The sequence below is a fragment of the Choloepus didactylus genome, chromosome 17, assembly GCF_015220235.1.
Source record: "Choloepus didactylus isolate mChoDid1 chromosome 17, mChoDid1.pri, whole genome shotgun sequence".
Taxonomy (NCBI): Eukaryota; Metazoa; Chordata; class Mammalia; order Pilosa; family Megalonychidae; genus Choloepus; species Choloepus didactylus.
Window position 1 is genome coordinate 72,581,977 of NC_051323.1, and position 21,862 is coordinate 72,603,838.

The 21,862-nt window shown below is 41.5% G+C and overlaps 1 protein-coding gene across 2 annotated transcripts in view; it reads left to right on the forward strand.

Annotated features, from left to right (window-relative positions):
• Window positions 1-21,862, forward strand: part of AFF3 (AF4/FMR2 family member 3) — a 524,208-nt gene that overhangs the window by 75,770 nt on the left and 426,576 nt on the right. The window contains exons 3-6 of one of the 2 annotated variants that reach the window (XM_037806556.1): window positions 16,584-16,658; window positions 18,915-19,035; window positions 20,086-20,398; window positions 20,509-20,894. In XM_037806556.1, the coding sequence (XP_037662484.1) occupies window positions 16,584-16,658; window positions 18,915-19,035; window positions 20,086-20,398; window positions 20,509-20,894 (895 nt within the window). The remainder of the gene's footprint in view (window positions 1-16,583; window positions 16,659-18,914; window positions 19,036-20,085; window positions 20,399-20,508; window positions 20,895-21,862) is intronic. The other variant, XM_037806557.1, reaches the window with a different exon arrangement.

A 21,862-nucleotide genomic window follows, 5' to 3' on the forward strand; every position in this document is an offset into this window, starting at 1 on the left:
TGCTTTGCATCTCAACACCTCCTTCTTCATCTTCACTCTCAGCTTTTGGCCTCATTGCTGCTTCCCCAAGGAAACTGAAGGAACCAGAAGCAAAGTTCTGCCCACGCCAGCCTCTGCCCTATGCACTCGGCTGTCCGTCCTGCTCCTGGGTGCCATTCCCTCCTGCTGCACCCCGAATCCCATCTTCTCTGGCATACTCAAGGATATCATCCTGGAATTCTCTCCCCTCTCTCCTCTTAACTCAGTTATTTTAACTAGCATATAAACGTATTTTATTCATTCTTTCTGTTGACTCCACTACCACCACCAATTACTGCCCTTTTTTTTTCCCTGATACCCCTTCTATAAAACTCTTCCAAAGCTTTGTCTATACTTGCTGTTTCTAATTCCTCTTCTGATTGTTCTTAAACCCACTCCAGACAGCCTTTAGCCTTTGCCACCCCACCCAAACTGCTCTTATCAAGGGCACCACGGACCTCCATGTTGTTAAATCCAGTGGTCCTTTCTCTCTCCCCATTGTGCTTGACCCAGCAGTTCACTCCCCTTCAGAACGCCTTCTTCACTTGCTTCTCGGGATGCCGTAGTCTCCTGGTTTTCCTTGCTGGTTCCTTTCCTTCTCCCCAGCCTCTTTATTTTGCAGGATCCAAGGCTCACTCTTCTGCCCTCTTCTCTATCTACACTCACTGCCTTGATTTTATCCAGTCTTAAGACTTAAACTGTCTTTAAATGTTATGATTATGGTAATGATTTCCAAATGTATCTCTATCCCAGACCTCTCTCCGGAACTTTATACTTGTTTATCCAGTTGTCTATGTGATGTTTCTTCTTATATGTCTAATTGACATCTCAGAACTGATGTGTACAAAACTGAACTTTTGCTTTTTCTCCAAAAGTCTGCCCTACCCACAGCCTTCTGCATCTTAGTCACCTGGGCCAAAAACCCTGAAATCATCCTCATTTTTCTCTGTCACAACCCAGTCAGGAAATCTTTTGGATCTACCTTCAAAATACACCCAGAACCAACTACTGATTACCACCTCCTTGGTGCCTTGGCCAAGGCACCATCTACTATAGCAGCCTCTTAATTATAAGTATCAGAGCTGTACTGAAGGTGGATAGGATTGAAAGGGGTTGTTTAAAGGCATGTTTCCCACAGATCAGCACTACAAATATAGATGGGTGCTTGCATGATATACTTCTACGGAATGACACTAGTATGACAGAATGGTTTATGGGAAAAATCTACCTATTGCATACTAGGGACTATAATTAATAGGAATACCATACAATATTTAATTAAAAAGAAACAGTGTATACTAATGCAGTTGCATTTGAAATATAGGAATGATACTGATACTTTTTCATTTACTTTAGCTCCTGATGCTATAACTGCTTGTGCTTAATGTGGGAAGGAATCGTATATTATATTCTTGTCTAGATAGCTTATGGGTATTGAGTTCTAATGTTTCTTCAAATCTAAGATTGGTGTATTTTTTTTTTTTTTTAATCATTTCTTAAAGCAGAATGCTTTTGTAACGAGTGCTTACTTTCAGTGTGGTTGTTTGTCCCTCCCTCCTTTTCTTCCTTTCTTTTTCCTGAAGCGTTGTTTTAAAATCCTTGATGTTCTGTTACAGTTGTGGTGCCTTAGAACCAATATAATGTCTTGTATACTAGCTTTTTAAGGTAACTGAAGAAAAGAAAGATTTAATAAGACATTTAATTTTACAGAAAAAAAACACTGATTCAGACCATGTCACTCCTCCTTGATGCCTTGCAGTGGTTCCCCATTTTGTCCAGAGAGGCACAGAGGCCCCAAGGGGTCTGTGTTTACCTCTGTCCCCTCGGACCCTTCCTCCATCCCCTTGACTCTCTTGCTGGTTCTCTCTTTCTCCCTCTCCAGCCACACTGCCTTCCTTGCTCTCTCTGGAACCCACCAGGCATTTCTGCGTATTTTTCAGGGATTGTTCCTTATGCCTGGAACTCTTTCCCTCAGATATCTGTATCACTAAATCCCTCCTCTCCTTCAAATCCTTGCTCAGTTGTCACCTTCTGAACGAGGCTTATCCTGACCATCTTAAATTTTAACCTGTTCCTCACCCTTCACCCGCACCCTGCATTCCCAATCTCTGTTAATCTCTGGTTTTTCTGTACACTATCCTATCCAGTATAGGAGATACCAGCTACGTGTGGCTGTTTAAATTTTGATTAGTTAAAATTAAATAAATGGAGAATTCAGTTTCTCTGTTGTACTAACCACATTTCCAGGGCTTGACAGCCACCTGTGTCTAGTGGCTTCCGTATTGGATAGAACATGTATAGGACATTTCCGTCATCATAGAAAGTTCTGTTGAATAGCACCGAATAGCATTTTCACCTTCTATCACAATGTGTGTTGTTCATATCATTTTTCATGACATTTGTTTTCTGTCATAAAATTTGTATTTGTTAGGTTTATTTGTAAGTCTCTGGCTGGCTTCCTTGATAGAATGTGAGATCCATGCAGGCAAGGATTTTGTTCCCTGATATTTCCTAAATGCCCAGATCAGTGTTCGGTACATTGTAAATATTCAATAACTAGTTATTGGTAAACCAGTGAATGGAACCAGTTCTATTTCTTCCTGTACATGGGAAAAGGTCTTGGAGGACACACCATTAACCGATAAATGTGGTTTCTTCTGGGCCGTGGAAGGGTCTCTTGTTGGGAGTGTTGGCCGAGGAGGCGTCACTCAGCCTTGTTTGTCACTGTGCCTGGGTCTGGTTGCCTCAGTTCCTTCTTTGCCCTCACCTTCTCCCCTCTGTCTGGGGAGGCTGACTCCTGCATTTCTCAGGCCCCTGTGCCAGCTTCTGCTGTGTTTGCCAGTGCGGGGCAGAAGCTGGAGGTTGGAGGGAGGTTACTTTTTCCTTTCTAGCCTTGAGGCTTCTCAGCCACCTTGTCTCCTTCGTGGTTCCAGCTCCTGCTGCCAGGCCCATGGTGGACCCAGATTCTGCCAGGACACCTTGGCCCCTGTGCTCCAGCAGTACCACACCTTTGTCCTTTTTTTTAGGACTGACTTCCCAGGAAACGCACTGTGAGGTAGGGATTTGCATTCAGGAAGTCTGTTGGGGATTGCTCCTGACTATAACAGCTGTGAAGGAGGGAGGGCAACCAGATAGGGAGAGGAGAAGTCGAACTGATGCAGCTGCAACAGGCGCTGCCTCAGGCAAGCTTCTGGGGAGGATCTGGAGCTGGGAGGGCCCTCTGGACTGGTCAGAAGTGAGACGGGGTCGTGGGAAGGGGTAGGTGACCTTGAGCATGGAGCATGACCTTGGGCAGGCAGCTCCCTTCTGCCGAGTCATCTGCAGTCCACACCCCAGCACCAGGTGGGGTGATGCCTTGGTCCTGCTGGGGGAGATCCGGGCAGGACACTGGAAGCATCTGTCCCACATTCCTTAGGCTTACGGGTGGCAACGGCTTCCTGTTGATGTGACTCTCTGGGTTGCCACATCATCCCTTTGGCTGCACGGTTTAACCAGTACCCTGCATTAAATTCCTTCTGTCTCAGCTACTCACAGTGGCTCCTCTTTTTCTGATTGGACCCTAATGGATCCAATAATATTATTTCTTTAGAAAGGGAAACTATATTAAGGTTATGTATAATTAAAAATTAATAACAAAAACACTGGCAGGATAAAGAAATGTAGGAGAAGAACAAGGGACAATATAAGTAAAAAATGCATTGTAATAATTTTAAAAAGATTTAGTGGAGGCTTAAAGTAGGTTAGCAGAATTTCCTTCTCTAGAAGGAAACATTGGGCTGAGTCCCTGTGCTTGCAGTTTATTAATCATTGGGCTTAGAGGAATACTCAGAAAACATTATTTCCACTTCTGGTTTCTTAGTTTTCTCTCTTCCAATTCTGTGTTTATAAGTTTTTTTCTAAAGAAAGTTTAATTTAATTTTTCAATTTGGTGATTCATATTTCTTAGTCAAATGATAATACTTTAATTTCTAATTTTAATTAAAAATAGACACTATATTAAACTTTGGAAAGTTTAATTAAAAATAACATTTAGATTAGAGTAGTTGTTTACTTTCTCATTCTGTTATAACTTTCCTAGCTGACTTATTGAAATTTTTGTAAATAAAATATATAAATATATACTTATTTATTTTTTAGTTAATGTTTGAAAAGAACAAAACTAATTTCCAAATGAAATAAACAGAGGGACATTTTAACATGAAATCATTGAGAAAAGGGCTGGTGATTTTTTTAAATAATGGTTGAGAATTGATTGGACATTAAACGGGTACTGGATCAATTTTTTTTTCTGCTTAATATTGGCAGCTTTAAAAATTAGGGTTCATATGTATTTCATATGACTTAGGATCAAAACATCACTGAGCTAGCTTTATATTTTTGTTGTTATAATATTACTATTTTGATCTAAGATTAAAAGGAGAAATGCCCACAAAATTATGCTTAGCAGAACTATATAAATTCTAATCTTACAAATGGAAGCTAAACTTAAAATGGTTGTCAGTGAGTAACTAAGGTTTCAATTTGTGATTCTTAACCTGGCTGCATTTTAGAACGACCAGGGAAGCATCTACAGGATTCTGATGCCCGGGCTTCATCCGCAGAGATTCTCATTGACTCGGTTGGTTGGGGGTTGCTCCTGGCTTATATTTTATTAAGCTTCCCGGACGGTTTCAACAAGCAGAAGGATTGAAAACCACTGGTCTAAATGCACAAATACATTATTATAGTTCCCAAAATATAATTAAGTGCTTACATTTTCAATCTGGAAAATGACACAATATTTTAAAAATAGAAATTGCCTGCATTAGCACATATGTAGTTATCAGGCAAAAAACATTTAATTCAGAAAGCAATTGGTGTTATCATCAGTATGTGTTCATGCTGGGGTCATCTTTAAAATGAGAACCAAATCTTACTTGCCTTGCATTAGCACAACTCATAGTAAGTTCAGCAAATATATTGACTTAAAAGAGTTAAGCCACAGTGGTAAGATAAATATCTACACAATGGAATCTTATTCAGCAATAAAAAGGAATGAAGTACTGATACATGATGCAACACGGATGAAACTTTAACCTGATGCTAAGTGAAAGAAGCCAGTCACATAAGGTCACATATTGCATGATTCCATTTATACGAAATGTCCAGAATAGGCAAATTTATAACAATAGGAAGTAGAGGAATTATTGCCTAGAGCTGGGGGTGGAGGGAGAAAGGTAAACGGGGAGTGACTGCTAATGGGTACAGGGTTACTTTTCGGGGTGATGAAAATGTTCTAAACTTAGTGGTAATGGTTGCATGACTGTGAATCTGCTAAAAACCACTAGATTTTTTTTTTTTTTTTTTGGCTTTTATAAAGGGGGTTTATTTGGTGACAAAGTTACAGTCTGAAGGCCATGAAAATGTCCAAATGAAGGCATCAACACAAGTATACCTTCACCAAAGGAAGGCCAGTAGTATCCGGAAAACCTCTGTTAGCTGGAAAGGCAGGTGGCTGGTGTCTGCTGATCCCAGGTTGTGTTCTGGCTCCACTCTCAGCTCCTGTGCATTCTTCAAAGTTTCTGTCTTGGCTGCAGCACCTCCTTCTGTCTGTGAACTCTTTTATAGGACTCCAGTGATTCAATTAAGACCCACCCTGACTGGGTAGGGTAACACCTCCATGGAAATTATCCACTTGAAGTTCTCACCCATGTAAAAACCACTAGATTTTACACTTTATGAAGGTGAATTTTAGGGTATGTGAATTATATATCAATAAGAATGTTTAAAAGAGTTAAGCCATACTACTTCCTGGGAATGAACTCCGGTCTCCCTTTGAATAACCTATATAACATTAAAAGATTAATTGGAAATGTTAAAAAAAGATGTGGTGACTTAGACTAAATGTGATGTGATCTGTAGCAGTTGGATTTTAATGTTTAAGAAAATGTAATATACTTAATAGTAATATTAGGTATGATGTTGCTTTTGTTAGTGATGATTTCCTTGACATGTAAGGTGTGTACATTCTAATCTGAGACAGCTGCTTAAAATACCAATATTTAGAACAGAGGAAATGCAAGCCATAATCAGAAGGGAAATTAGTTTTTATCTAAAACATCAATATTTACTCCCTTTTTTTGTACTATTTATTGTTTTTGAAAAGAAACAATAAATAGTATTTATCAAACAACAAACAAATTTTGACTAGATGGGAATTAAGGAGACAGTTTCATGCAAAAACTGAAAAATTGCTGATTAAATTATAAAGGTAGGAGATATTTGAGGGTCGGGCTGACAGTGGCAGGAATGGACAGGTAGTAAATCTGTAGCAAGGGATGTACAATTCCTGGAGGACCTGGGAATTTCAGTAAACCTTTTATGATGTAAATTATTATCCCACTAAAAATTGAAAGTTCCAGATGCCTGTGTCCCCAGGTTCTTAGTCTTCAGGTTGTATATTCCTTGGAAGAAGTAGACAAGTCAACTTCATGAAGAGAAGCTCCCAGGCCTGTTTTCAGAAGACCTGTTGTCTTCTGAGTCATCCTTGGGAAAATGCAGATAATTTGTCCGAGACCTCAGTTACGTGGAGTAGATGCAGTTAGATACAATCAGGACAAATGTAGTGGTTTTTCTTTTCTTTTTTTTTTTTTTTTTTGCATGCCCAAGTATAGGTGAATTACTGAGAGATTCTGAAAGTCATTGAGCCACATGGAGTTGGCTGGGATTCAAGTCTGGAAGTGAGGTTGTGGAGAGATTAGTTCCGTTCATCCTTCTAGGGTGGGGAGAAGAGGAGAGAAAATAGGCCTGGCCGGGTAGAGCATCTGGGTACAGTGCAGCACATAATCCCATGCTGTATATAATGATCATTTCCTTAACTTTACATGTTTATAGATCGTTCAGAGGGACAAAACAGAGTAAAACTTTACATTGTCAATATTTTAAAAAATGATGCTTTGTATTAGAAAAGTAATATGTGCTTGTAAAACATCCAAGCAATCAGAAGAATATGAATTCTTTCCCACTCCATGCCACTCCATAATTCACGTTAGAGATACCTTTTTAAAAAAATTTATGTATCTATGAACACATATAATTTTATGCAAAAGAGATATCATCTATATTCTTCTATAATTCATTCTTTGCATTTAATATGTAAGTCTTGGACATTTTTCCCTATCTATACATTTAGATCTGTTCCATCCAATAGGTAAATAGTCTTTGATAGTATGAAGTACTCTTAAGAATGGATATTTAATTGGTTTTACATTTGTTTTTGTTTTGTGGTTTTAAATACTGCTTCTGTGAGATCCTAAAATTTGAATGGTATATTCTTAAATATGAAATCGTCAGAATCATTACTGAGGGATAGGCTTGCTCAGGCCTCTACCTGAGATGGATAGAGTGGTATTTCTTTCTGCATTGTGGGTATTTTACTCACCTTCCCTATAGGTATCAATATTTCACCTTGGCAGACACTGTGTCCTTTTCAAACACTTCTGGGTCCTTTACTTCATTTGCTTCTTACAACCACTGTTCACTATGTGGATTGGTTTTACTGTCCTTCGCTAGGATGAGGGCCAAAGGCATAGAGTGGCTACTCACTTGTCCATGGCTGGTTTTGGACCCGGGTCTCCTCATTCCTGGACCAGTTCCTCTTGGAAAGTGATGGGATATTTACCTTCAAGTATCTTTGAAAGTAAAGGAGCTATAGGCCCAGTGGTGGAAATGTTCTGGTTCAGTGGGATACTTTGGTATGTCTTCTCAATCATTTGCTTCTTGTGTTGGAAATCTTCAGGTTTAGCGATTTTCTAGTATTTTTCCCACTGGGATATTACAGTGTCTTCATTAGTGAATGTAGTTTTTTAATTGCATAAGGACATGACATTTATATTCCTCCTTGCGCCAGTCATAAAAAAACTATTTGGCAAAACCCAGCTTGATCAATTCCTTCAGCTGCTGCTTTCAGAATGTACCTGAAAAACTTTTATTTATCATAATATGTGTTGTGCTTTCTTGGAAAGAGCAGAAATATCTATTCACAGTACTGCTCATTATTGGCTTTTCAGTGAAAGTAGGGGCCAATTGCAAAGAACATTGGCCATTCGTTCTTTATGTGGTAATTGGGTGCTGACAGGGAACCAGGCACTGTTCTCACCTAATTCTGAGAGCTCTGAACCCTGACGTCCAGCAGAAGGAGAACCCAAAGAGCCCAGGACACTGAAAAGTCAAGAGGGACGTCCACAGGATGGGTCCTTCTGCTAACTCGGCAGAGGGTTAATTGATTTTGAATTGGCAGACATCAGAGATGGTGCAGGAAAGTGTGATGCCTCCACCCTCCCTCCCTGTGTTATGTGCCCCTAAATAGCCAACCCCACCCACCCTAGATTGCATCCATCTTTTTGCTCTGCATAGTGTTTTGAGGTGGAAGAGCCTTCTTCGTAGGCTTTCTTCATGTTAATGAATTTGTCTCAGTATTGCAGAGCTGCCTAGATTACCTGTGACTGTAAGCTTATTCTATTTGGTGTATTTGGGGATTTATGGGAGATGTAAAGAGAGAGTAAGGGGTGGGAGACATAAAAGGAAAGAGGAAGGAGGGGTGAAGACATTGTCTGATAGCATGAGGCAAACATGTTTTCAGAGTACACTTGGTGTGATCTTTCCAACATTTCTTACAGAATTCTAATCACCACCATGTGTGGGCAGCCCCATAATATATAATCTAATAATCCTGATGTTCTAATGAACAAATAAAATACTTTTGTGATGGACTGTGTGCCTAATTGAAACAAGGAACTTGTGATGTTGCGTCAACGACAGGAGGATCCCTTGATTTCTGTCACTGTGTTGTACAGATATTTAGAATTAATCATCCTTAGTGCCCCTAGCAAGAAGGAATTATAGAACCATAGGGTTCAGGTAATTCATAATTCCCAACGTTGTCTTCTAAGTCAAGCGCAGTTGACTACAGAGTTTTCATTGTGGGAAATTGGAGTACCTGTGCCTGAGCTGGCCATGGACATTTTTCCTTGTCTGCCTAGTGCCTTGTAGATAGTAAGTGTAAAGTAAATATTTCTGGAATTAACAAAGTATAACATTTTAAAAACTTCTATTGTGTTAGGGATTACATTTAGAAATTTTTCAGTATCTAAAATTTCCATGGAAATTGGAATTAGAATCTTGATTCTAATAGTTGCGTGATTTTGGGCAAATCATTTAAGTTTTAAAAGCCCCACTTTTTTCATCTCTGAGAGGCCCTTATCTGAAAAGTGAGCATAATAATGTTTATGGCACACAGATTTTATTTCATTTTTATGTTTGTATGTTCAGTTATTAAAATTTTGTATTTTGCATAAATAATGGCTACATACCAGGTTTGTTGAGAGGAATAAATAACACATATAAACTTGCTTTATAAAGTCTCTGGTACTGGACAGTTGTTCAGAATGACTACTGTTAGATTCTCATTGTTATTTAATTCTCTAATCATTAAGAACATTTTAAGACCCAGGATCTTAATGGATTTTAGTTCTGTTTGTTCAAATTGTGAGAGGTAAACCACCTAAATTTTGAAAATGAAGGAGAAAAAAACCAATACATTCATTTAGCGAGGATTTTAAAGTGTATTTTTCACTTCCTGCACGTGCCAGGTACTGTCTCGGGTGCTGTGGGTAGCTGTTAGAGAAGGCGCAGGCCCTCTTCTTACAGAACTAATAGTTGAGTGGAGGATTCTGACAAGCAGCCTGAGAGCTGGGATTATGGGAGAAGTTTGTGGTGCTGCGTGGGTGGGGCTGGGGTCAGGGGGTCTGTGAAGGTGGCCCAAGGCAGGTGTTGGGGGAAGCACCACCAGGCTGAGACCTTCAGGGGCACATCCCTTTACTTTTACCTTTCCGAGAAGTCGGTTCTGTTTGTTTTCGTTCTTGCCTAGGGCTAGTTCTGTACTGCACGGGTAAATTCACTCAGGTGACCCAAGGTGACCCTTACTCCTTTTCAGAAATCCCATTTCAGACAGTTTGTGCATCTCATTAGTGGTTCTGGGTAGAAAAGGAGTTGAGGCGTTGGATTCAGGAAGAGCAGGCTTTAGTCTTTCCAGGCCTCCTGGGTCCAGGAGCCTGGCCTAAGTGAAGTGTCTGGAGTGTGGGAGAGGGTCCAGCCACCTGTGCTCTGACTTAGGGTGCCAAACCCCGAGATTCCGAGCTTCCTGGTTAGAACAAAACTTTTTTTTTTTACAGATTTATTCACATGCCATACAATCCATCCAAAGTGTACAATCAGTGGCTCTTGGTATAATTACACAGTTGTGCAATCACCACAACAATCAATTTGAGAACATTCTCATTGCTCCAAAAAAAAAAAAAAAAAAAAAAAATCCCAACCCCCCCTTACACCCTGCTGTTATTGACACTTGGTTTGGTCTGGTACCTTTTTGCAATTGATGAAAGAATATTACAGTCTTACTGTTAACTGGAGTCCTTAGTTTGCTTTCATTGTATAAGAACAAAAATCTTAAGCATGCTATCAAATATGATGCACTGTGTATATGGCTGTAAAAATGCCTAAGGTTTGAAGTTTTGGGACTGGTGCTGTAAAGTGAAAATGAAATTCAGCTGAGCATTTGGTGGGAGGAAAGTAATTTATTGGACCTAACGTGGAGAAAGCCTGGTTCTCACCTGGGACGCGTGATTGACGGCGGCTCTGGGCTGCCGCCTGCAAGGTGAGCACTTAGGGGCAGCGTAGTAGGGACTTCGCCGGTGGGCCTCGTTCAGTGAGTTGCTGCTTCTGTGAGGCTCTGCTGCATCTTTATATTCTACCAAGGAGGAGATGGTAAATCAGAGTAATTGCTTCATCCCATGGCTCTTTTATAATGTAAAGGAAAAAGGTCCTGTTAAGAAACTCCAATTAACTTCTGCTGTTGATACTGTGTGGAAAGCCTCTTTGAAAGCCGCCTGTCACGCAGCCTGGTGTTTTATTTCTCACGGGATAGTTCTATTACAGCCTGACATTTGCACTCTTTGGCACCAAGACTTAGGGTCCCCCAGGAAAAGCATTTAACCCTTGGAAAGGCAGAACTGTCATTTATCTGTCATCGTTCTGAAGCCTCACTGGAGCATATTTACGAGAGAGATTTGAAACAGTCATCATTTCCACCGAGTTAGAAATGGAGTTGGGACTCCATAAAAGATCAGTAAAGAATTGATATGAGTCCAATACTGGACTGCAGCAGTGGCTTTTCTCTGTGACTTTTGCTATAAAATGCCCTTACTATGACTATTTGTAATTCCTAAGGGATTAAGTGTACAGAATTCCACACTTAAAAAACTGATGAAATAGGGGACTTAGTTGATTTACAACTCCTAAAATCTTCTGCTTACAAAGATTAGAATGTTAGTTAATTGCAAGTTCTCACTCATTTGAACTGCATAACCTTGTTTTATTTTATAGAAGGCTTAGCAAATCTTAGAAGAAACTGAAATTTTTTTGATCTGGAAATTAATACTCTTGTTTCTAGCATTTACTAACAAAAGATGGGTTACAACCGCTACTGCTTGTCAGTGAGCAAGTTCCCAGGGAAGGCTGCAGAGCAGAGCCTAAGAATTTGGTCTCTGGTGACAGCCTCCTTCATTTCAAATCCAGACTTTGTTGCTTACTGGTTGTGTGATTTGGAAAAAATAGTTAATCTTGGAGACTCTGTTTCTTTACTGGTTAAATGGAGATAATGTCTCTTGGGGTTCATAAGATCGTTAAATGAAATAATGCCTGTAAAGTGCAGTACAGTGGCTGGCATGTAGTAATAAACTGTGGTTGTTATTAGTGCAATTTAACATGGATCAGATGGGTCTGAGAAGGTGGCACAGATCATCCGAAAGACAGTTTTTCTCTGGGATAGTTGTGGGCTAGATTTGTCTCTTGGCGTGTGTTACTTTGTGGCTCCCTTCTGTGTCCTCGTTTCCCGAAAGCTGTGGTGCCGGAGAAGTTGTGATGATGGCACAAACTACCCTCAATCCCATTCCCATCCTGGTAGGACTGGTTGGAAAACCCAAGGAAGAGGTCTGTAAGTGCTCTCAGATGTATTTTCAAGATTGGATTAAGATCGAGGTCACCTTTGTGGTCGGAGACTGACAGGTAAGGAGCTGGACTGGCTTTCTTAAGCTGGGTTTGGTAGAAATAGTCCATGAGCCTCACAGTACAAAGCTGGAGGCGAGACTGGTAGCTGTTGGGGGAGAATAGAGGGGACAGACACAGGACTCACATCACTTGACACAAAAAGAACAGGCCAGCGTAGGTGAGCAGGGGACAGAGTGAGGATGTTCAGGATTTAAGGTTTGTGGTGCACAGTGCTGACGGTGGGTCTTCCTTCTCAGCTCATCCGTAACCACCCTTCCTACCACCTGTGCCCTCACCACTGCCACCACAACAATACGGGTAGAAAGAACCTGGTTGTGAGGAGTCTCTCCTCTTTACCAAGATGGAACTCTCGCCCCGTCTTCTCTCTCTGCCCGAATTGCTTCTCCCGCCTGCTCCCTCCCTGAGCACCTTCCTGCCTTGTGTCCACCAGCTTGTGTGTGGTCTAAACAGGGAATGTGCACGTACACTAAAGTAGCCTTCCTTTCTCTAATTGAAGGAATGATTACTGACCTTTTATTTGCTTTGTAAATAACAAGCGATGTTAGTTTGACTCATAAAATTTAAAAAATTGTTATAATTTTGGGACGTTTGATTAAATTTCTTTAATTACATACAGTAGCTGATGCTGCTATTCCAGAGAGCAGGGGCATCTGCAGAACAATCTTCTCTCCACTTTCTGCCTTTTCTTCTTCCAATGTCCCCAGTGACCATCAGTCCCAGCCCCGGGCGCATGTTGGCATGTTGTCCAGTACCATTAAATGCCTGGAAATATGGTCTCCTCTGTGGCCAGGCTGCTCAGGGCTGGCCTGGTGCAAATTGTAGAGGGTGGAGACGTGTCTCTGGACTCTCTCTCCAAACTCCTCTCCTCCATCCTCCCTGCACTCATCCACACCTCCAAACCACACCTGCTTTCTGGAAGGGACCAGACAGACCCTTAGAGTGAAGTAGAGATGGCAGTTTAGCAGTGAACTTTAAATGTGGAATTCCAGTTTGGTAAAGAAGGGCAAGGGTCACCTACTTTGAATACAGTTAAAGACCCTTAGAAGTAACTTATGTATCTCTATCTCTTCCTTCTCCTCCACCTGCCCTTTCCTCAAGACTCAGCTCAAAAATGATTTCCTCCAGGAAGTCAGCCCTGATTCTCTGTGCTCCCCTTTACCAATTCCCTGACCACATTATGTCAGCATTTTCCACAAACGGGCCCTGCTCTCCTCTTCCCTGGATGGTTAGTTTCTCAGCAGCAGGAGAGATCGCAGCTCTAATTGTCTCCCGAGCACCCAACTCAGTGGTGGTTAGGAAATCCTCTTGGACCAGAATGGCTGGTATTTCTGCTATTTGAAAGGGACAGTGTTTTTTAGACATGGAGAATAAAATAACTCCTTCAAAACATAGATGAGGGGTTATTTATCATCTTCTGCTTCGCTTGTCTCCTGGATCCCACCCTGTAGACTTACCAGCAGTTAGGTGTTTGAGTTTCCTCTTTGCTAAAGCAGATCCCATGCAATGGGGTAGCTGAGACACTGGGGATATATTGACTCATGGTTTCGAGGCTAGAAGTCTGAAACCAAGGCATCATCGAGGCGATGCTTTCTCCCAGAATACTGTTGCGTTCTGGGGCTGGCTGCTGGCGGTCTCCGGTGCTTGGCTTTTCTGTCACATGGCAGAGCACACAGCGGCTGCTCCTGGCTTCTTGGTTCTGTTGACTTCCAGCTTCTGCTGCTCCCTGTGGGTTTTCCTCTGTGACCTTCTCTGTGAGACCTTCAGTCATAGGTTGAAGACCCATCCTGATTTAGCTGGGCCACACCTTAACTGAAGTCACCTCATCTAAAAGTCCTGTTTGCAAGAGTTCACACCTACAGGACTAGATTACATTTAATAATGTGTTTTTCTGGGGTATGTAGCTCTGTACTACCCATTAGGAGGATTTTTTTTTTTTTTAGAGAGAAAAGATTTTGATGATTTTAGTGAGGGAGTGTAATTGGCTACATATACACCTGGCTGGATGTCTCCCCTATGGGAAATGGTTCTGTTTGACCAAGTCTTCAGGTCGTGGATCAGTGCAGGAGGATGTGACGGTGCCTCTGGGCAGTCATGTCTGCTGGGTCGAGGCTGGGGCCCAGCTGGGGGGGCTGTGCTCGCCTTTTCCTCCGGGAGGGTGGCTCGAGGATCCGAGCAGGCTGACGATGGGTCGGGTGTGAGGAAAGGGGTGATACCATCGGCCCTCGCTGCCTCAGTTTATAATCCAGTTTCCTTATTCACTCATCTGTCCTCATTTCCACAGTTCTGTATTACGTGGATGTGCTTTGGCTTATGTGTGTGTGTGCCTGTGTGCTGTAGCAAAAGATCGATTTTTATGTTTTGCTGTTTTTGGGGTATAAACACTTAAAACAGCTAAGCTTTTACTCTGAAATTCTTGTAGGTCTCTCCGAATGGAAATTAGCGTCCCTTTGTTTGCTTTGTCCTGTTTGTTAGCAGTGGGCTTGCAGACATAAGGATTTTGGGAATTGTAGCCTCCTCTTTGGCTGCTAGTTGCCTCCAGTTCTTTGGGTTGAGATGGGTAAAGTACTCTGAACATTTGCTTTTCCCTCCGTAAGATGTCTTAACAATGATTAAATTCTTATCCTAATTTCCTTGATCTTGAAAAAATTAACTTAGTAATTATTAATATTCGCCACAACTCTCTTTTTCCAAGGGACATAGTAAGGCTAAGTAAGGTTCATTTATATGAAATGTTTTGAACTCGGTGCAGGGAGATACCACCAGGCACCAGATGGTTATTTAGTTCCATGCTGCTACCATATGATCAAAAATCAATTCATTTTGGAAATGATGATAATTTCATGTGTGGCCATCTATGTCTACTTAAGCACCATAATTTGCTTTGGCCTGAGCCCAGCAAGATTTCTCAAAGCATAGATTAAAATCAAGTAAAAGGGAAATGATCAGAAATGATTTTAGTACATTTTTCATTTCTTGTTTTTGTTATTCTAAAAATAAATAAGCCTTTAAAAGGGAGTTGATTAAAAAGTTTCATTTTCTGGGAATGTTATGCATCTGCAATAAATAATATTGTAGCAGTTGGCTACCTCCACTTTCATGCAAAATAAATAAATACATTTGGTGACATACATTTGAGGAATGTGATTCTTGTAATTTTCATGAAAATAAGGAGCAACTTTACGGGTGATAGAGATTTTACCATCTACTGGTAATAAAGAAGTATAGCTGGTAACGTGATTCTTTCTGAGTGTAACGGCCTGCCGGGAGTCGGAATTCTCTGACACTTTAGACGGTTATCCCCAGGGAAGCTGACCTGACTTCAGGTTGTCAGGGGAAAGGTTCCTTGGCTTCTAAAACCTGTGGCATGGACCTTGTGTTTCCCGAATGGCATATGGGGGGAGAGGATCCAGTTTTAATGGTGCAAGGTCAGTGAAAGGCACTTTCGGCTTGTGAGTGGTTGCATGAATTTCCCTTGCAATTAGTGGATTTGAAGATTTGCTATAGAGAAGGTACTGTCTTTGTGAGTTGAAAAGTTCAGTGATGGTAGAAGAGGTAAAGTTCAGAAGCTTAGGGAGAGTTGGGAGATGGGAAATCCAGACTTTCTCCTGTGATGGGGGTTGCTTTGAGCAGGTGCCATTTTAGCTCCCCAGGACCGAAATGCCATGTGGGGGGTGCGGTTGTAGTGAAGGAGAAGGAGTGGGTGGGCTCCCTTAAAGACAGGCTGAATACTCAGTGGAGGCTGCAGAGCTGCCCAAACGAAAGGCGTCAGAGAATGATTGCCTCTCTTTCTGGGTTTCCTTTGCTGTGCTCTGCAGAAGGGGAAATGATTGTCATTTTAGGTCGTTCTGGTTTCATCTTCTGGTGTGGAGTTACTGCATGGCACAAGCATTTTGATTGTCCGTAAAAGATGGCTAACATGTTTTCATTTATAGATTATACATAAGTTGTCCTGAGGGTGCCCAATTCCTTATTAGTATTAGTATTAAAAAACCATAGATTGCTTATTCAGCCAGAAGTTGGAGAACTTCATCTTGAAGTGGTCTGCATCTTGGAACGCTACAGGTCATCTTCACACGTAAAGGGGTTGGCAAATGAGGCAGGTTTAGTTAAAGAGGAACAGCTTCCCCCTTAGTGACAACGTCTCCAAATTATAGAGTGAACCTTATTCCCAGGCACTGGAAATGCAGTGAGCCTGGTCTCTGCCTAATCGATTTTTGCTGACTGCTGTCTTTGTCCTAAACATCTAAGCCACATTGCAAAATAGGTAGAGTTTTTATATATTGTTTTATCACTATACTCGAGCATTGTCTTTTTCTTCAAGGGTTTGAACTCAAGTGTCTGTGTGTGCTTTCCCCTTGGCCTTTGGGAAAAATGCTGACAAACGCAGTCACACCAAGATCCAGAAGGCTGATAAAGGTTTAAAGTGTTTTCCCTTCTTGAGATGTTTACATTTCTTACAGGGGTGAAGACATCTTAAACCAGAGGAATGACTCTCTAGCTGTGGAATTTCAGTCGTCAACCAGCAGATGCAGGAGGTATTATTTCAGGTTTGAGGGCATTCTCAGAAGGCCGAAATCATCCTCAATGACACCTGCCTGCTCCATCTGTACCCAAGGCTGCTTCATGTATCATGCTGGTCTTGTCTGTCTGAGTGGCCTTCGCTGGCCAAGGGCATACGCATGTGTGTGGAAGTCTCTGTGTATAATGTTCCGTGCATTTGGTCAATGGGTGCTACACGGATGATTTTAGGGACTGGAGGGGATAAGAGGTGCCTTGCATGCAAGACAAGCTTTTTTTTTGACTGCAAATGCCGATGTTGGTCTGAAAACTAGTACACATGTTCATCCTAAGTAAAACTGGGATCTTCCTCTTCGTAAAGCCCATTTCATATCCCTCTCTCCACGGCATGTATCGTGTGTCCTCGGAGCAGTTTCCATTTTAAATCCATGGAATGTTCATGAATGTTGGGTTTCTTACTACAAATGTCCGTAAGCATTTGACTGTGCAGCTTGGTTCCGTGAACAAGGGTGTCATTTCCACCGCGTTGCCTCCCTTATGCCGCTCTGAGGGGTGGGGATGCCTGAGCCTTGGCTCTCAGTTGGTAACAGATTGCAGAGGCTGCAGCCTGCCTTTAGATGAAGGTCGTGGTTGGACTTCCAAGTCTAATAACTTTGGGTAATGTACTAAGGATGAATTAAAATGCTGATCGGTTGCATGTTCTGGGTATTTTAACATTCCCTGATCTTAAATTTAAATGAAATGCCTTAGGTGCAGAAGCAGCCTTGCCAGAAGCAGGTTCAGCATCGCCCGTAAACAGATAATTTAAAGTATATTCTGACCAAAGGGGCAGAGCCAGGAGGAGAAGTGGTATTTATTTTATGATTATTTTATTTGTATTCTCTACAGCTAGGAGACAGTCTTCCTTTTATTAAAGATAACTGTTTGGCTAAAAAAAAAAATAAAAATTACCATCTTCATAGGTTCCTTTGAATCCACAGATCTTTTCATTATTAGTGTTTTAATAGCAAGACATTGGATTTTATGGCACCTAAAACTGTTCAAAGCCCCTTTATATTTTACCTTCACGTTTAAACCATATAATAACACCGTAAAATATCCCTGTTCTATAAATGAAGACACTGGGTTAAATAGAGAAATGGTGTGGCTTTTCTGTTATCCTTTAGTAGTTAGGGGAGAAGCACACCTAGGTATCTGACTCCCAGCTCAGGCATCCTGCCCACTACACCACGTGGAAGCTCGAAGCAGAATTGGACAAGGTCTTTGGAACTAGGTGCTCTGCGAGGAAATGAACATGATGCTCACTTTGAGGGATCTGTCTGTTCTTTCCGATCGGATTGATAGAGCAGCTCTGTGGTCTACACAGAGAGCAGATTTCTTTTTCGAGGGAACTGAAAGCACAAGTGTATTTCCTTCCTTCAGTAAACAGTTCACTTCCTTATCATTAGTTGAATTAGGCCCATTATTTTCTCCCCAACAGAGGGAGGGAATACTTCATTTCTTCCTTAGTCCTTCCAGTCTTCTGGTGTCTGGACGCTTCATAATTGTATTTTTGGAGAATAGATATTAATTTTCTTGAAGAAAAGACCCAGTTCCTTGATGACACACCATAATTCACTTTCTGTTCTCTCCCTGTCTTGCCTGCTCCTCTTCCTCCTGGCACATTTTTCATAGTTAGGAGGAGTGAGAATGTCAAATATATCAGAAGGAAGAATTGATTCACTGGTACTTTGACAGCTTGACTGATTAACAGGGATCAGAAGAAGGCTCGTAATTGTGAAAACCACTGCAGCATGGAGTTTTAACAGCTCTTTAGGGAGCTAGTTAATGAAAGAATCACTACAGAAACACAGCTATGCCATGAAAAAGAAAAAAAAAACAGTAATATTCCCATATAACACTCAGAGGCTATGTCATAAGAGGAAATCTGCTCATAATTTCTATTTACACATTGCTGTAATTACCGTCTGCTTTAAGATTACTTTCAGTCTTCTCCCGTCAAAGTTGTCTAGGTATTTCCTCTTTCACGTATCAGGCAGAGAAGTCAAATACAGGTTAGAACTTGTCCTCAGGATTTTTTTCCCCTGCAGAGAATGTCATTACCAGGCACTGAGCTCACACAGTCTGTTAGACTGGCTTTAATCTGATCCATGTTCTTGTACCGTTGCCATTTGTCCATGGAACCAGACCTTTGCACTTAGACGGATGTTAGATTGGGCTTTATCCATTAATTTTTTGTGTGTGGTTATTCTCTTTTCTTTCTCCTGATGTAGTGCCTATGAACCAGATAGAAATGTGTTACGGAGGAAAGAACGAGAAAGAAGAAATCAAGAAACTCAACAGGATGATGGCACGTTTAATTCGAGCTACTCCCTCTTCAGTGAACCTTACAAGGTAGATGGTTTACAGTTGCTTACCTGCACCCATGACACGTACCTCTAACCCTGTGTATGGCAGCCTTGCCTGGAAGACGTGACCAGCCAACTTCAGTTAGGTTTCTGCCTGTTTAGCCCGAGGAAGACGGCCCAGCCCCTAGGTATGGGGCCACCTCTCTACCCCCCAAATCCTGATAGTTCACATGTCTTTAATAGCTACTCCCTCAGTAAAATTTTAGTTTTGTTTAATATTGAGGTCTCATATCTGTGTGTGGTGATTCTTATCTATAACATAGGCTTCATTTTTGCATTAATTTTAAAATTGCTTTAATTTCTAAGCCCTTAGAAAACAAACGCTGTTTAAAAGAGGTTAGATTACATGTTTGTCATGCATGGATCGTTCTAGGAGCAGGGTACCTGTTAGAGCAAATAAAAAAGAAATTGTTGTATTATTTCTCATTTATATCAAATGCCAGGAATATAATCTCTCTTCTAAAAACAAATTTCTTCCCAGATTTCACTCACATTTTAGGCTTCTTGGAGCTGTGGATGGCTCAAGCTGATAGTTTCTTGCACATTTGGCCCCCATGTTTCTTTTTCAGCTTCACCCTGACTTCTCTTGTCTGTCACGCTTGGTTTCTGATGAAAATAATTTTATATTTAGAAACTGGAAGCAGAACAGTTGTGAATGAAATCTGTGTCTTCAAGAAAGGCTTCCAGTGAAACTACATAGAAAAGAAAAGCTAATCCTGGAAAAATTTAATCCAAACAATTTTGAGACGTCCCAGCAGTCAATTTTCTGATTTCCAGGCAGCACATTTCAGCTGCAACATGATACCAAAGACAGATTCCCTTTTTATGGACCCTAAGTGTTACCACTTTCCCCTTCCGGTGAGAGGTAGAGGACTGACACGTGTCTTGGGAGACTGTGAGAGTTTTGGTTTCGTCTCTCAGTTCTTTTTCTGAACACGACAGCCCTGGTTCTGTTAGCAGTAAGGGCACCTCTCCGTTAAGGTCAGTTTCTGTTATCTGTAATCATAGTGTGGGTGTTTTGTTTTTCTTTCTCCAGACCAACAAGGGGGATGAGCTCTCCAACCGGATCCAGAACACTTTAGGCAATTATGATGAAATGAAAGACTTTTTAACTGATAGATCCAATCAGAGTCATCTTGTTGGCGTTCCCAAACCGGGGGTTCCTCAGGCTCCCGTGAACAAGATCGATGAACATTTTGTTGCAGAGTCGAGAGCCCAGCCCCAGCCCCCATCTGTGTGTAGCTCTGCGTCCTCCACCCCAGCAGCTGTCCCCGTGCCCCAGAGTAAGAGAGTCACCCTGGGCTGGCAGAAGGCCGGTCACCCGCCACCCGAAGGCCAGCAGAGAGCAAGTAAGCACGGGCACGGATTGCTTGATTTGCAAAGAACAGTCATAAAAAGCCTAAACCTTGTGTGTTGAGCCCCTCATCCTTACCTTCCTCTTCTTTTTCTTCCAACTCAGCACCACAGGGCTCTCTGAGGTCCTTGCTTGGAGACGGTGTTGGCAGACAACAGCCACGGACCAAACAAGTGTGCAACATGGAGGTGGGCCTTCAGACACAGGAAAGGCCGCCTGCCATGCCTGCCAAGCATGGCAGCAGTGGACACTGTGTTCAGAACTTCCCTCCATCCCTGGCTACCAAACCCAGCCTGGTTCAGCAGAAACCAACCGCCTACGTGCGGCCCATGGACGGCCAAGATCAGGCTCCTGACGAGTCTCCAAAGCTGAAGTCATCGACGGAAACCAGTGTGCACTGTGCATCCTACAGGGGAGTCCTGTCCTCCAAGCCGGAGTCCGCCAGAGCCAAGGCCAAGCTTTCAAAGTTCAGCATCCCCAAACAAGGCGAGGTGAGTCTCCTCTCAGTACCACTTACCTGCAGCTCAGTGGTCACACGTGACTGCTTGCAAGGATAAATTCAGTCTCCAAATTTCTTTTTTTCAAGGAGTGGCTGACTTAATGTGGTAGGGTTTGTAGCAATTGTAGCAGTTACTAATAGGAGAGGCAGACATAAATAATGATTTCTTAAACTCAAATGCATTATAATAAAAAAAATTAAGTACCAACAAATGAAGTTGTGGATGTGTGTCTGTGCATATATGTTGGTTGGGGCAGGACAGTCCCCTTCAGCATATCCAAGGCATTTTTTGTGTGGCCAAGCCAGTGTTGGCTGAAATACCTTATTAAATGATGTGATATTATGTCATATTACATTATATTAGTATTTGAAAGGCTGAAGTTTTTAGTATGTAAAGAGGTTAATTTTTATTGAAAGATTTCAGAAACTTTTTGAACATTTTTGTCGGTTTTGAAATCATTCTGGAGAAACTTTACAAGGTAAAGCTCACAACAACTTTTATGGTAATTGTTTAAGTGATTTAGTACTGAATATGGTGAATATTCCAATTGATCTTATGTTCTGTCCATATTATAATGTTTAAGTTACAGGTTCAGTGGTGTTAATCAGAATTCTTACTTGAATCCTCCAAGTCCGGTAAAAATGATCTTAGGTTCTATGGGGGGAATGAAATCTTTTAGTCAGCTCCATCTGGCCTGCATTTTGATTGTATCATAAGTATTTATTCCTTGGATTTCACAATGTATAATGTGGACGTATTTAGGATTAGAATTCTAAACAAGCAAGTCATACAATCTCAGAGGAGGCAAAGAAATCTTGTCACTTAAACAGTAAATCTGGATGGAAAATGAAGTTTTGTTTTAGAGAAGCACATCTAATATGATGTTCCAAATTGACAATAGTTGTCAAAAGCACATGAAGAAGAAATATGACGGCGCACACATTTTTTTGTTTTGTTGT